At 40.8% G+C, this 16,065-nt stretch overlaps 1 protein-coding gene across 2 annotated transcripts in view; it reads left to right on the forward strand.

The window, feature by feature from the left end:
• Positions 1-15,448, forward strand: part of EIF2AK3 (eukaryotic translation initiation factor 2 alpha kinase 3) — a 69,669-nt gene extending 54,221 nt beyond the window's left edge. The window contains exons 14-17 of one of the 2 annotated variants that reach the window (XM_058683372.1): positions 912-1,079; positions 6,951-7,052; positions 11,190-11,252; positions 14,229-15,448. In XM_058683372.1, the coding sequence (XP_058539355.1) occupies positions 912-1,079; positions 6,951-7,052; positions 11,190-11,252; positions 14,229-14,429 (534 nt within the window). In that variant the 3' untranslated portion in view covers positions 14,430-15,448. The remainder of the gene's footprint in view (positions 1-911; positions 1,080-6,950; positions 7,053-11,189; positions 11,253-14,228) is intronic. The other variant, XM_058683373.1, reaches the window with a different exon arrangement.
• Positions 15,449-16,065: the final 617 nt, after the last annotated feature.

The following is a 16,065-nucleotide window of genomic DNA, read 5'->3' on the forward strand; positions in this document are numbered from 1 at the left end:
ACCCAAAGGTCAGTCTGTTTTATTCATTCATCAAATAGAAGTGATGAGCTACCGTAGGGCAATGATTGTCCTGAATGCTGGCCATGTGGCAGTGAGCCAGAAGTCTTTTTCTTAGGGAAACTTGAACTCGAATTTCCTGGGTTTGAATCCCTGCTCCACCACTTGCTAGATGGGTAACCTTGGGCAATTTACTTAATTGTTCTGGGCCTCAGTTTTCATATCTGTAAAATGGGGGTCTAAAAGGACTAATACGGTTGTAAGTATTACATGAGTTAATAGTGGTAGACTGCTTTATTTTTTAAAATTTTTGTTTATTTTTGAGAGAGAGAAAGCATGAGCAGGGTGGGTGGGCAGAGAGAGGGGGGACAGAGGATCCAAAGCAGGCTCTGGACAGCAGAGAGCGCTGCGCTGAGAGCAGAGAGCCCAATGCGGGGCTCGAACTCACAAACTGTGAGATCATGACCTGAGCTGAAGTCGGACGCTTAACTGACTGAGCCACCCAGGCGCCCCAGTAGTGGTGAACTGCTTTAGAACTGGTGCATTACCAGTGTTATGTATGCCTTTGCTGTTATTATTACTGTTAACTATCATGGCTTAAGTCATAAACATAAAAAGCCTGCCCAAGGAGAGTCTAGAATACTGAGATTGAGGACTGGGTCCTGGAGAATGTGAATCTCTAAGAGTTTAAATAGATGTTCAATCAATGCCAGCTCCCTTTGTCACCCCTCCCTTTTCCTTACTCAACATTGGATGATTGCTTTTATTTTTATATTAGTCCATTTTAAAGAGAAACATGTTTGAGACTATCTAGTTTCTTGTATATATCTTCTACAGTCATTTAAATAATTCTCTTCATTTCTCTTCTTCTCCATATACACCCACCATGCCTTTGTCTGTCTTATTTTTTCCAGCCTTCCAACATATTCTTTACAGTGGACGATGTGGTCAAGGTCGGAGACTTTGGACTAGTGACTGCAATGGACCAGGATGAGGAAGAGCAGATGGTTCTGACCCCAATGCCAGCGTGTGCCAGACACACAGGACAAGTAGGGACCAAACTGTATATGAGCCCAGAGCAGGCAAGTTTTTTGTTTTCTTTCCGAATTGAAAATGGATTTTCAGTTAGAATGGCCACAAACTAGATGAGCCCCAGGAATCTCCATCCACATTCTCCTTAAAATACCCAATACAATAAAATCTGAAAATCATGGAAACTGGTAGTCGTATTCACAGACAGCACTGCTAGGGTGCCATTTCTACAACCTGAGTTGGGGATGAATTAAGAAAAATACAGCACATAAAACACACTCACCCCTGCACCAAAACCTGACAGTAGCCGGAAATTTAGAAAAAGACTTGGAATGCCCCTCTCCCAAACGTAACTCCAGTTCGTCTTGTGTAAACTATGTAGAAACTGGTTTCAGAGCCAGCCAGAGCCAGAGTACTGTACTGGGCTGCTCATTCCAGTAATTCACAAGCAACTTCTAGAATGTACCAGGGCAGGAACTAGTGGTAGATGGGCTAGGATGTGTTGCCTTGTGGTATGCTTAGTCTCCCAAGGACACGCACTGAGAACGGGCAGGGCCTAGAAGAGTAGTGGGAGCAGGGCATCCCGAGAGCATCAGAGAAGCATGCACAGCCACCACCAGGCTAACCATACTCACAGGCTTACAGATGCTTCTGCGACAGCCGATCTAGGACTTTGTGGTCTTGATACCTGTTTATACTTGTAAACGTGATTGAGAACCCAAGAGTTTTTCTTATGGGATCTTACCTATCAATATTTGCCAAGTTAGAGGTTAATATTGAGAAATTCATAAAAATCTTACTAGCTAAAAATAGCAATATTGAACCCATCGCATCTCAAAGACATTTCTGTGAGAAATAAGTATTTTCCAAAACAAAAACAAGTTAGCAAGAAGAGTGGCATTTGTGTACATTTTTTGCAAATCTTATCGGACATAAAACAGCCAGATTCTCACATCTGCTTTTGCATTTAATCTGTTGCACTGTGTTATTTTGGCTGAAGGAAATGAAAATCAGACCTCACACGGATACATAGTTGGAAAGGGAGGAGTATTTAATAGCATTTTCAGGTAATTGTGAGGGTTTGTCTTTGGTAGTGCATCAAAACTTAGTAAGTAATAGTTTCTTAAAAGTCATCTGCCCTGTGGAGTCTAAAACCATGTCACTAAACGTTTGTATTCTGTTACTGTAACATCCTTGGTCCTTTTTGTACTTTGAAAGGATCTTTCGCTGTTGCATGATTTTGTCACATTGTGTGTTGGTAACTTGAAAACTGTCGGTTCCCTAAGTTATGCAACTTTTCCAAAAGTTGTCACAAGTCATTATCTAGTATTTTAAAAAATCACTTGGATTAATATCTCTACCAGTCTCACTAGAAAAGGCTTTAGACATTAAGAAGCCCCCATGGTGAATATGAATTTTCCCAAACTCTGATTTCATGTCAAAGCTCAGTTTTTATCATTAGCCACAAACACTGTCAGTTTTCCTTGAAGTGCCAATCTCACTTTGTTCACCTGTAAGAAAATGTCTCTGGCGTCTGGGTGGCTCAGCCGGTTAAGCATCAGACTTCAGCTCACGTCATGATCTCACCATTTGTGAGTTCGAGCCCCGTGTCGGGCTCTGTGCTGACAGTTCAGAGCCTGGAGCCTGCTTTGGATTCTGTGTCTCCTTCTCTCTCTGCTCCTCCCCCACTCTCACTCTGTCTCTCTCTCTCAAAAATAAACATTTTTTTTTTAATTAAAAAAAAAAAAGAAAGAAAATGCCTGTCAGGTAACCAAGTTGGAATAACCATAGTTTGTCGACCAGTTGTTGCTTCAAGTCAAAATGGTGAAAAAATGGGAAAAGCAACCAGTTTATGAGGCTGACGTGCTGCCTGCTGTGCTAAGGAGGCAGGTGAAAGCAACCAGTTTATATTATAACTCCAACAACTGCACAGTCGCTTTCTCTTGAGACAACCACTAGGCCTGGGTGTGGAGCAGAAATGCTTTATGAATATTTCCCATTTTGTCATGCAGACCATTATAAAGATAGGTACCTAAGGGTCGAGATGTAATAAAATTAAGGATTTTTAGGGGCGCCTGGGTGGCACAGTCGGTTAAGCATCCGACTTCAGCCAGGTCACGATCTCGCGGTCTGTGAGTTCGAGCCCCGCGTCGGGCTCTGGGCTGATGGGTCGGAGCCTGGAGCCGGTTTCCGATTCTGTGTCTCCCTCTCTCTCTGCCCCTCCCCCGTTCATGCTCTGTCTCTCTCTGTCCCAAAAAAAAAAAAAAAAGTTGAAAAAAAAAATTAAGGATTTTTACTGCTTCAGCAAAGACATTCTAAGGGAAACTGCCTTTTTTGTTGTTGTTTAACTGTATGTGGCACCGAAGAATATCATTACCACTGGTACAGCTCGGTGTGGCTGCCTTGATTCACGCTAAGCTTCCCACAGTGCAGATGTCAACATAGAGAGGAGACAAATCATGCCTTAGTAGGAGTATGGAAGTAGTCCTGACCTTGCAGGCCTCCTGAAAGGATGTTGGGATCCTCAGGGATCCGTAGGCCAAACTTTGAGAATCTGTGGATTAGATGATCTTTGGAAGGTTGTATCAGAGACCAGTCATAGGAATTGCCTTTGAGAAGGAAGACTTTATTTAACTGTTGTACAATATCCCATTCCACCCCTGCCCCCGGACACCCTTTGAAATAGATGACTGTCCCTCCACTCCTTGTCAGGATCTATCCCATTGTACTGTTTATGCTTCTCACAGCATTTCTAACTCTCTGAAATTTTTTCCTCCCCTCTAAAATACGAGCTATCAGAAGAGAGACCTAATTTTTCTCTTGTTTTACTTTATCCCGGACACCTACAACCATGATAGAATGAGTGAGTGTGAATGTCAGTGGAAACATAGACACTAGATGGACTCAGCTAACCCCACACTGCTGTGCTGTGACTGGATTGTGGCTTGCGGCTGATGTGTGTGCTCACGTGCGCACATGTGGGTGTGTGTTTGCTGGAGGAAAGGGTTGCCATCTAAGAAAGGAAGAGATCAACCATAAATGATACCATATTTGTTGTTGTTGAAGATACTAGAAATCAAGGATAGCCAGAGAAATTTTGCCATTGACACTGCAGTGAAAATATGGTAGTTAAAAACAGTCTTAATTCTCTTAACAATTACCTTGTTATTCTATATTATACACTCTTCAATATAGACACTGTCACTTTATAAAATGTCCCTTTATTTTTTTTAAACATGTTCATTTACTTGTTGTGAGAGAGAGTTGAGAGAGAGAGCAGGGGAGGGGCAGAGAGAGGGAGCAGGAAAGAGAATCCCAAGCAGGCTCCACACTGTCAGTACAGAGCCCCGTGTGGGGCTCAAACTCACAAACTGCAAGATCATGACCTGAGCCAAACAAGAGGCAGATGCTTAACCCATGGAACCACCCAGGTGCTCCTAAAATGTCCCTTTATATATATATATAAAAACAAAAAACAAAAAAAAAAAAACAGTTAACTGTCTGACTTCGGCTCAGGTCATGATCTCACAGTTTGTGGGTTTTAGCCCCGCGTCGGGCTCTGTGCTGACAGCTCAGAGCCTGGAACCTGCTTCGGATTCTGTGTCTCCCTCTCTCTGCCCCTCCCCTGCTCATGCTCTGTCTCTCAAAAAATAAATGTTACCAAAAAAATTTAAAAACAAAAAATGTCCCTTTTAAAAGTCTCTCAGAATACTTTGTATGAATTGTCTTAACCAAGTTTCAGAAGCTGTGTTAAGAAATTGTTTTAAAATATATTTTATCAAAGCTTTCGATTTTTTTTGCCCTTCTAGGAGAAAATAAGTGAGCAGAGACCAGCTACTTTTTTCTTGGTTGTAATTACCAAGAAATATGGTCCAAGTTCTAATATTGCACAGTGATAAAAACAATCAACTTAAACTCTCAAAGGGTATATTTATATTATATTCTCCCCCTCTTGAGATTTTACACTTAATTCCTTAATTTTTAGATATTTTGTAGAGATCACTTTGTATGATCACTTTTTGTAGAGATCACGAAGCTACATTGTTTTTTAAATGTACGTAATCGTACTTTTTCCCCCTCCTTTTATATCGATCTATTCTGTATGTAGGAAATATAGAAATGTATAAAGGAAAATTTAAAATAACTTACTAAAAAATCTCTAAAACATTAACGGTGGTTCTTATTTCTTTTTTCTGTATATGTATACACCCTTTACAACACGTATTTATACATACTTTATTTTGGAAAAGAAACTTGGGATTCTAGTCCATAAGATTTTGGATAAAATATTAAAATTAAGCATCTCCCACATTATTGAATGTTTTTAGAAAATAGCTTTGGGTATATAGTATTCTCTCTGTGAAGCAATTTATTCAATGTTCGTTTTGGGCATTTTAGTTACTTACTTACAAGTTTTGCTATTAGGAGTATTACTTAAATAACTATCCCTGCGTACAAATCTCCCCATTTCCACTTACCTTTGGGTGGATGAAATAAAATAGGACTATTAAATGGAAGTCAGTGTTTACTGCAAGTTGCTTTTCACGAAGGTGTGTTATTTTCCAAATAGTGTGTGAGGGCGTCCTTTTCACTGTAGCCCTATAAGCTCTGTTTTTGAAGAGTTTGGGGAGTTTGGAATACTTCCCAACCCCCAAAGATAAGAGGGAAGGGAAGAGGGAAAGGTAATGTCACCAGTGTTGGCACTGACACTCTCCCGAGCTGATACTCTTTACACACAGAGGCAGGCTGGCTGGTAGAAGGAGCCTGGGAGGCTGGTGTCAGCTGCCACTTAGGAGGTGGGAGAGGGCTTCGAGTCCCCCATTAAGAAATGCCACCATGGGGGCGCCTGGGTGGCTCAGTCGGTTAAGCGTCCAACTTCAGCCAGGTCACGATCTCGCGGTCTGTGAGTTCGAGCCCCGCGTCAGGCTCTGGGCTGATGGCTCAGAGCCTGGAGCCTGTTTCCGATTCTGTGTCTCCCTCTCTCTCTGCCCCTCCCCCGTTCATGCTTTGTCTCTCTCTGTCCCAAAAATAAATTAAAAACGTTGAAAAAAAAATTTTTTTTTAAATAAATAAAATAAAAAAATTTAAAAAATGCCACCATGGAGTGCTTTCAGAGTAACGCCCTTCTCTAATGTTTGCCAAACGTGAAGTTCTCTGCCTAGAGTAATTTTCACACATAAAAGGGTTCTTCTAAGTCCGGGGAGGTCACTTTTAATTTGAATGAGGCTTTGTTTTATAGAGCAGTTGGGCTGTAATTCGTCTGTTCATTTTAACAAATAAGTTTTTATTGAGGGCCTTCTCTATACTTAGCCCAGTGCCTGATGGTGAGAACACAAAAGCACACAAAAGCGGCAGTTTCCTTCCCTCCAGGACTTTATAATCTAGTCGTGAACAATAAGAAATACACGCATGTAAAACACAACTAAGAATGCAAAGTAGTCCACAATTAAGTACCATAATGAGGGCTAACCACAGTTGATTAGTGGTTTGGAGTAATGAAGATTTTCTCATAAAAATGGGTGAGGTCTAAGATGATTAGAAATGAGAGATCTGCTTTAGATAGTGTTGGCTTTGAAAATCTTCACCTCGAGGGTAGTTGAGCAGCTCTTACTGGCTCCCACCAACTTTTTTAGCACCGCAAGGCTCCAGGTTTCTTCGGGGCCTATTTTACTGATGCATATCTCAGAGCTGTACCTGGGCTTTCCTTCTGTAATGCTGAGTAGTTTAATTACTCTTGCTGTGGTGAGTCGAAGAAAAGAGGCTGGGAGTGATTATTAACTCTTTGCTGACGTTTTTACCCATACGATTACATTGAAACCAAGAAGTGACTAGGTCAACCTTGGGATTCACTAAGGCTATATTAATTTTGTACGACCTCTGTTAATTTTTTTCTAATATTTCTTCTTTATATGGGATTTCAGATTCATGGAAGCAACTACTCTCATAAAGTGGACATCTTTTCTTTAGGCCTCATTCTGTTTGAACTGCTGTACCCATTCGGCACTCAGATGGAGAGAGTCCGGGTAAGTTCCCCCTACTCAGAAAAGATGCAAAAAGAAAATACTCAAGTTTACAAAAGAAAGGATTTTAAAAGGAGAGTAACTTATTCTGGATACCATCAGACTAGTTGACTGTAAGTGGAAAAGGTCACATGAGCTTTTACAGGGATGATTTGTAGACTGTTTACTTCCATTTAAAGCTCAGTTTTCAAAAATTATTTGATTAGTCCTTGTTGCTTAAATTCATCATTAACAATATCCTACACTCAGTCAATTTGTAATAAGTGCAAAGCTAGGGGGACCGTGAGTAATGGGGGCAGAGAGGGAGTGACGGTGGTCTTTGGTCAGAAAAGAGTTTTTCTGAGGGCAACTCATACACTTAAAAACTGGCAAATTAAGCATAATTAATGTTTTTTTTCTCTGAAAATAAGCCATGACCATGGCTTTTAAGGAAGACTACTGAAAGTCTTTAAAATTTTTTTAAGCTTTAGATTGAGAGCAGGCAAGCACGAGTGGGGGAGGGGCAGTGAGAGAGGGAGAGAGAGAGAGAGAGAGAGAGAGAGAGAGAGAGAGAGAGAGAGAGAAGAGAAAGAGAAAGAAAGAGAGAAAGAGGGAGAGAAAATCCCAAGCAGTCTCCACGCTCAGCGCGGAGCCGTACGAGGGGCTCCATCCCACGACCCTGGGATCATGACCTGACCCGAAATCAAGAGTCAGATGCTTAACCAGCTGAGCCACCAGGTGCCCCAACTACTGAAAGTCTTTTAAAAGGAGGCCATTGTCACATTTTTGCCCATTGTTCATAAGTGGTCACCCTCAACTTTTCTAACTGCTATCCCCAGTACTTACCTCCGTATTTCTAAAGTTTGTTCTTATCACCATTTCTATATCAGTTTTAGATCTTATTTATTGACTCCTGTCCATGGTAGGAGAGGATATAGTTCTCACATAGTATCAAAGGGCTCATGTTTTCTAACCAAAAGGACCTACCAAGTACTCTGTATAACAAATGGGAAAAAAAGAAGAAAATTAAAAAACCGGAATGACTAAATTTCAGAACACTCTAAAAACTTCTAGAAAGATATGAAACAGGTCCAACATATGTAAAGAATCAGAATCATACGGCATCAAAATTTATGTTGTTACAAGTATATCAAAGAACTCTGTCAAGAAAGTGAAAATCCCCTACAGAATGGGAGAAAATATTTGTGAACCATAGATCTGATAAGGTCTAGTGTTCAGAATATACAAAGAACTATTACAACTCAAGAACAAAAAGACAACTCAATTAAAAAATGAGCAAAGGACTCAAATAGACATTTTGCCAAAGAAGGGATACAAATAATACAAGTTAATACAAATCAAATGCAACAAACAAGGACAAATCAAAATCACAATGAGATACTACTTCACACCATCTATGACAACTGTAATAAACAAAACAAAACAAAATAACAAATGTTAGAAAGGATATAGAGAAATTAGAAGTCCCATACTTTTGCTGGTAGGAATGAAGAATGGTACAGCCACTGGGGAAAGCAGTTTGTCAGTTACTCAGAAAATTAAGCATAGAGTTACACGTGACTCAACAGTCCCACACCTAGGCATTTCCCCAAAAGCAATGAAAACAGAGGTCCACGTACAGACCTGTATGCAAGTGTTCACAGTAGCATCTTCATAGTAGCCAAAAAGGAGAGACAACCCAAATGTGAGTCAGCTGATGAAAAACAAAATGATGTGGTGTGCCTGTGCTATGGAATGTTATTCAGCCACGAAAGGGAATGAAACACTGACAAATGCTGCAGCACCGATGACCCTCGAAAGTGTTACACTGAGTGAAAAGCCAGACACAAAAGGCCACCTGTTGTAGGATTCCACTGATGTGAAATATCTAGAATGTGTAAATCTATAGAGACAAAGCATATCCGTAGTTGTCAGGACCTGGGGGTAGATGGGGATGGAGAGGGGCTGTTTAACGGGCTGCTTTTTGGGGTGATGGAAACGTTCTCCAATTAGATAGTGGTGATAGTTGTACAACATTGTGGACAGAATAAGAACCACCGAAGGCACTTTTAAGCGGTTAAAACTACATTTTATTTCGATAAGAAATATTTTTTAAATGTAGTTATGTAAAAAAAATTTGAGTTAAATGAAGCCAGAATTTATCTTGACCGTGAAAAATTGTTCTACGGGCTACACCAAATAACATACTCTTTGTTTTCTTTCTGATACATTTTCCCCCCAGAATGGCCTTTTCTCAATTGTTTCGTTTTCTGTGAACCTTTATTGTCATTTTTAACGTGTTCAAAATCTGCACACAGTATTTTGTATATTTATCACACAGTATTTTCTCAGTGCTCAGTATAGCTTATCTGTCTGGTTTTGGGGGTTTTGTTTTGTTTTGTTTGCCTTCTCTTGGAGTCTTTCTTCTCGAAGCTTTTGTCCTCCCATCTGAACTGAATACCCCCTGGACTTTCTATAAGGTGTCACCCAGGGCACACTTGCCCTTCCCCGCCTGGGTCCCTGTCTCCCAGATTCCACGTTTCCCCTCTTCCTTGCACTACTCCCTTATTTTGCTAGAGCACATTCTGCAGCCAATTCCTCAAAAAGAGTGTATGAGAGAGAAATTTTTGAGTCTCCACGTTTCTAAAAAATATTTTTCCCATCTTTAAATGTAATTGATGAATTGGCCAGCTTCTAATCCTGGATTGGAAATAATTTTCCTCAGAACCTTGAGGGCATTGACTCCATCTTACAGTTTCCAGTGCTGCAGAGCTGGTGCCTCTCTGATACCTGATTCTTTTATGTGGAATCTTTGGAACCGTTTTGTTTTCCTTTCTGGAAGCTCTTACGAAATTCAGTCCTTTCATTGATCTCTTTTCCCCTCACTTAATGTACTTAACACCGGTAGGTCCTTTCAGTTAGAAGATGTGACTCCTTCAGTTCTAGAAAATTTCTTGTGCTAGTTCTTTAGAAATTCTTCTCCACTTTTCTGTTTTTCTATAACTCCTGACTTAATCCTATAATTGGCTAATTTTTTCCCTCCTATTTCCCATTTGTTTGTACGGTTCTTTTGTAAGAGTTCCTTAACTCGTTATTCCAATTTCCTAAGTTTTTATTTTGACAATCCAATTTTTAATGTCCAAGATTGTTCCTTTTTAGAACATTCCATTCTTTTTACGTGGATTCACTATCTTCTCTTAAATCTGAGAATCTTATTTTAAAAGTTTTGTTCTCTATTATGTCTTTCTCTGGAACATAAAGAGAGTGATAACATGTATGAAAATTTCCCAATGAACTTTGAAAAGCTTCGTTTTATACTCAGGATTTAGCACAATTAACTGTTTGTTTGTTTTGTTTTGTTTTCACTCAAAAAAAAAAAAATAAGAAGAAGAAAAACAGGGGTACCTGGCTGGCTCAGTCAGCAGAGCCTGAAACTCTTGATCTCAAAAGTCATGAGGTTGAGCTCCCCGTTGGGGATAGAGATAACTAAAAAAAAAGAGAGAGAGGAAGAAAGAATGTACTCTTTCATATCAAATACAAAGGCTAGATACAAATAGAAGAAGTTACCCATGTAAGGTCACAAATATTTATTCATGAATGATTGAGGGTTTTTTTACACAAATCAATGTGTTTTCAGTTAAAATCGAGGTGTCAGGGGTGCCTGGGTGGCGCAGTCGGTTAAGCGTCCGACTTCAGCCGGGTCACGATCTCGCGGTCCGTGAGTTCGAGCCCCGCGTCGGGCTCTGGGCTGATGGCTCAGAGCCTGGAGCCTGTTTCCGATTCTGTGCCTCCCTCTCTCTCTGCCCCTCCCCCGTTCATGCTCTGTCTCTCTCTGTCCCAAAAATAAATTAAAAAAAAAAACAAAAACGTTGAAAAAAGAAAAAAAAATCGAGGTGTCAGTATAATATGTACAATTCAAGCATAATTATATCTGAATTATTTTCTAGATTTTGATGATTTGATGGCATGTAAGATCTGTGCTCTGGAAGCACTTCTTTGTAGATTGTCAGGTCAGGAAAAGCTATTGATAAATTTTCTGTCTGTTTAATACTCAATTTTCTTCTTAGTCACTCTGTGAGAGTATCAAAAAATACGTTTAAACAAATAAATCCATATGTCAAAACCGACTTAAAAACCAGTAACACTTTTCTTTCTTTATAGATCTTAACTGATGTAAGAAATCTCAAATTTCCATCACTGTTTACTCAGAAATATCCTCGTGAGGTTTGTATAATTCTAATCTTTTATTTTCTTGTGAATCAAATTCAGAACTTAAAGGGTCTTGAGCCATTAATTCATCAGTTTCCCATTTTACAGATGAGGAAGCCAGAGGTCTAGAGAAGAAAGGGACCTGATCCCAAGCATACACAACTTGTTAAAATCACAGACTGAACTTGGGTCTGGGGTCCTTGGTGGGGCCCTCAGCCCCGTGTTCTGTGTTCCCTGCTGGGTGATGTCCTATGTGTGCATCCTGTGTGTCCTTTGGCTTGAGTAAGGCTGAACTCCTAGCTCACTCACGGGCATAGAGCTGCTCCTGGGGTCGTGCCATTAATCTCTTTATTTCAGTGAATTTGGGAGGGACCTTAAAAACTGGCTGATTTCTTTAAAAAGCATGGCAGCGGGGGGGGGGTCACTAATTTCCATTGATTATGTGTGTTGGAGTGAAAGCACTCAGAGCAACACTGTAAAATGGTTCAGCAGAGTGGGAGGGAAAATTAAGCTGGTCTTGATGGAAGAAATTGTATGTAATGAACCTTTGAAGTTTGTTTTTGTGACTTTTGTTATTTGTATTTCATAATATATTTGGTCCACACACACATCATTTTATAAATCTTGAATTTTCTTAAATAATTAAACTGAAGTAAATCAGACTGGGTGTTAATTATCAAATTAGAAAAAAGTCCAAATTTATCTGTCAGTGAAGAACTGCATTAAAGAATTATCTTTATAGGGGTGCCTGGGTGGCTTCGTTGAGTGTTCCACTTTGGCTCAGGGCATGATCTCGACGTCTGTGAGTTCAAGCCCCTCTCGGGTGAACTCGAGCCCCACTCTGGGCTCCACACTCTCTCTCCCTCTCTCTCTGCCCTTCACTCACTTGTGCTCTCTCTCTCTCATAAATAATAAGTAAATTAAAAAAAAAATTTTTTTTAATCTCTATTTTTTGAGAGAGAAAGAGAGTGTGAGCAGGGGAGGAACAGAGAGAAAGGGAGACACAGCATCCAAAGCAGACTCCAGGCTCCGAGCTGTCAGCACAGAGCTGGATATGTGCTCAAACTCACAAACCGTGAGATCATGACCTGAGCCGAGTCGGACGCTTAACCGACTGAGCCACCCACGTGCCCCAGTAAGTAAATTTTTAAAAATGACCTTTATAGGTGTGTCTGGGTGGCTCCATCAGTTAAGCAACTGACTACCTCTTGATTTCAGCTTAAGTAGTGATCTCATAATTTGTGGGATCAAGCCCCAGGTCATACTCTCTGCTGGCAATGTGGAGCCTGCTTGGGATTGTCACTCCCTCTCTCTCTGCCCCTTCCTGCTCGTGTGCTCTCTCCCGCTCTCTCTCTCTCTCTCTCTCTCTCTCTCTCAAAATAAACTTAAAAAAAATGATCTTTATAATATAGAGATACACTAAGCTAAAATGAAATATATTTTACTAAAAATTACTTTGTTATATATTTTTCAAAGTTGATGATTCAATTTCCAAGGTGGCTTATAAGAATATATATTACATTGGGGCACCTGGAAAAATACATGTTACATTGGGACACCTGGGTGACTCTGTCGGTTAAGCATCTAACTCTTGGTTTCAGCTCGGGTCATGATCTCCCAGTTCATGAGTTCCAACCCAGCATCGGGCTCTGTACTGACAGTGCAGAGCCTGCTTGGGATTCTCTCTCTTTCCCTCCCTCTCTGCCTCCCCTGCTCGCTCACTTTCTCTCTCTCTCAAAATAAATAAACTTTAGGAAAAAAAGAAAAAGAAAAGGACCCACACTAACAAGTGTTATAAAATATATATATATATCACATTAAGGGAGCTCAAAAAAATCAAGGAAAGGGGTTAGGTACTGATCTCTGGTGTGATTTTTTTTTAATTTTTTTTTTTTAATGTTTTATTTATTTTTGAGAGAGACAGAGACAGAATGTGAGTGGGTTGGGGCAGAGAGAGAGAGGGAGACACAAAATCCAAAGCAGGCTCCAGGCTCCGAGCTGTCAGCACAGAGCCCGACGCGGGGCTCGAACTCCCGAACCACGAGGTCATGACCCGAGCCGAAGTCGGATGCTCAACGGACTGAGCCACCCAGGTGCCCCTCTGGTGTGATTGTTTTTAATTGAAATTTTTATTGAGATAATTGTACATTCATATGCAGTTATAAGATGGAATTATTTTTGTAATGTTTAGCTTGAGAAAGGGAGTGAGCATGAGCAAGGGAGAGGGAGAGAGAATCCCAAGCAGGCTCTGTGCTATCAGCACGGAGCTGTAAGCATGGAGCTCAGTGTGGGGCTCAGTCTCACAAAACCCGACATCATGACCTGAGCTGGAATCAGCAGTTGGTCGCTTAACTGACTAAGCCACCCAGGCACCTCTAGATGGAATTTTTTTTTTTTTTTAATGTTTATTTGAGAGAGAGAGAGAGAAAGAGAGAGAGAGAGAGAGCATGAGCAAGGGAGGGGCAGTGAACAAGGGAGACACAGGATCTGAAGCAGGCTCCAGGCTGTCAGCACGGAGCCCGATGCGGGGCTTGAACTCGTGAACCACGAGATCATGACCTGAAGTCAGTCACTTAACCAACTGAGCCACCCAGACGCCCCAAGATGGAATTATTTTTAAAGACAGGTTATGTCTGTGTTTCAAGGATATGATTTAAGACCCTTTATTATATGTTAGAAAACAATCAATTCAATTACCATGAAATGGTCCGTGTTTATTTGGACCAGGGATTAGCAACCTATGTCCCACAGGCCAAATGCAGCTTTGTGTCTAATTTTGTAATACAGTTTTATTGGGCCACAGCCATGCCCATTTATTTACTTAAGATCTATGGCTGCTTTTGTACTTTCCTGGCAAAGTTGAGAAGTTGCGTCAGAAACTAGCCCACAAACTTAATATATTTACAGAAAAAATTTTCTGATTCCTGATTTAGCAGACTATTTCACGGTCTAAACCTGGCCCTTCGTTACAAGACAATTTTTATATTTCAGTATGTGATGGTTCAAGACATGCTCTCTCCATCCCCCATGGAACGGCCTGAAGCTACCAACATTATTGAAAATGCTGTATTTGAAGACTTGGAATTTCTAGGAAAAACTGTACTCAGACAGAGGTCTCGCTCCATGAGTTCATCAGGAACAAAACATTCAAGACACTGCAGCAGCTCCTGGAGCCCTTTGCCAAGCAATTAGCCTTAACTTATGTTCACACCCCTAACAGGTGACACAGAATGGCCTCTTAGGAATGTGGCTTTCCGAAATTGTGAACTTGAAAATTTTGTTCTTCGCTCAGTCTTATTTTGGACTACTCTTTCTAAGTCATATTTAAACTGGATTTGGGGGCATAACCTAATTTGAGCCAACTCTATACTGCTATACTCCAGAAGAGGGCTCTCACTAAATCACGTGTGGCCCTTGTTCTTCATGGGTCTCTTGAAACTGGCTGGCCAAGCTTTATAGCCCTCATCTTTGTCGGGGGGGGGGGGGGGGGGGGCGGGTAGAAGCAATCCCTAAAATATAAAGAGAGAATTAAAGGGAAATATTTTTATAGTTCAGAAGAATGACAGTTCCTACATGTGGTAATTATATTATTCTAGAAATATGCTTTCTAGAGACACAGTGGTGATTTTGAAACTAATTTCCAAAAAAGCTGACTCCGTTTTTGACCTGGTGGGTGGATGGAGAATCTGCACTATTTTGGAGGACAAGTGGCACAAATTGTATAATAATGGTTTATGTCCATAGCTAGTTTTATAGTGACATTTGTAGTATTGAATAGCTTTATTCCTTAGATGGTTCTAGGGAGAGTTTAAGAGCTTTTTGTACTTTTACCTCCAATAAAGGGAAAATGAAGCTTTTTGTGTAAATTGGCCACAAGTTCTGGTTTGGGGAAGGAAAAAGCTGTAGTGAGACATGAATCGTATGTGACGACTAACTTCTTCAATGATGGACTTTTTAAACCTAATGAAATCTTAAATGTTTTATGTGTAATCCTGTAGGCTGGTACTTTCCCCAAACTGATTATAGATAACAGTTTCATCATCTAACTAGCTAACATGTTTTTATTTTTCACTGTAAATATGTTTATTTTTTATTTATAAAAATTCTGAACTCAATCCATTTGGGTTGGTGGTGTACAGAACGCACTTAAGTGTGTTAAGTATTGTGACTTCTTTCAAGTCTAAATGATTTAATAAAACTTTAAAGACTTATTTACAGTTGGCTCTTCTTCGGGGGAATTGGCTCCCAATGGTAGTTTTGCAAATTTATAAAACAGGATCATAGGTCTAGGAAGGGTCATAACCCTACTCTCAAGAAAACTTTCTCTAGGGGCGCCTGGGTGGCTCAGTTGGTTGAGCGTCCGACTTCAGCCCAGGTCACGATCTCACGGTCCGTGAGTTCGAGCCCTGCGTCGGGCTCTGGGCTGATGGCTCAGAGCCTAGAGCCTGCTTCCCATTCTGTGTCTCCCTCTCTCTCTGCCCCTGCCCCGTTCATGCTCTGTCTCTCTCTGTCTCAAAAATAAATAAATGTTAAAAAAAAAAAAAAGAAAGAAAACTTTCTCTAACCTTTTTCAAACGGTGTTTTCTCTCTTCTTTCCCAAAGACTTGACAAAACCTAGTCTTTTTCAGAAATCACTGGACTCATAACTAGGAGACGTCTGCTCGGGGCCTACCCTGTGCCAGGGACTGGGAACAGAAAGAGGACCCCGCCTTGAAGGGAGCCGTCGCAGAGACCAGGGCCCGGGAGACGCCGGCTGTGCTGGTGGCACAGGATGTCCGTCCGGCACGTTCCGGGGGGAGGCGCCGGCCAGCCAGGCACAACTTTCATG

This window comes from Neofelis nebulosa, chromosome 9 (assembly GCF_028018385.1).
Source record: "Neofelis nebulosa isolate mNeoNeb1 chromosome 9, mNeoNeb1.pri, whole genome shotgun sequence".
Taxonomy (NCBI): domain Eukaryota; kingdom Metazoa; phylum Chordata; class Mammalia; order Carnivora; family Felidae; genus Neofelis; species Neofelis nebulosa.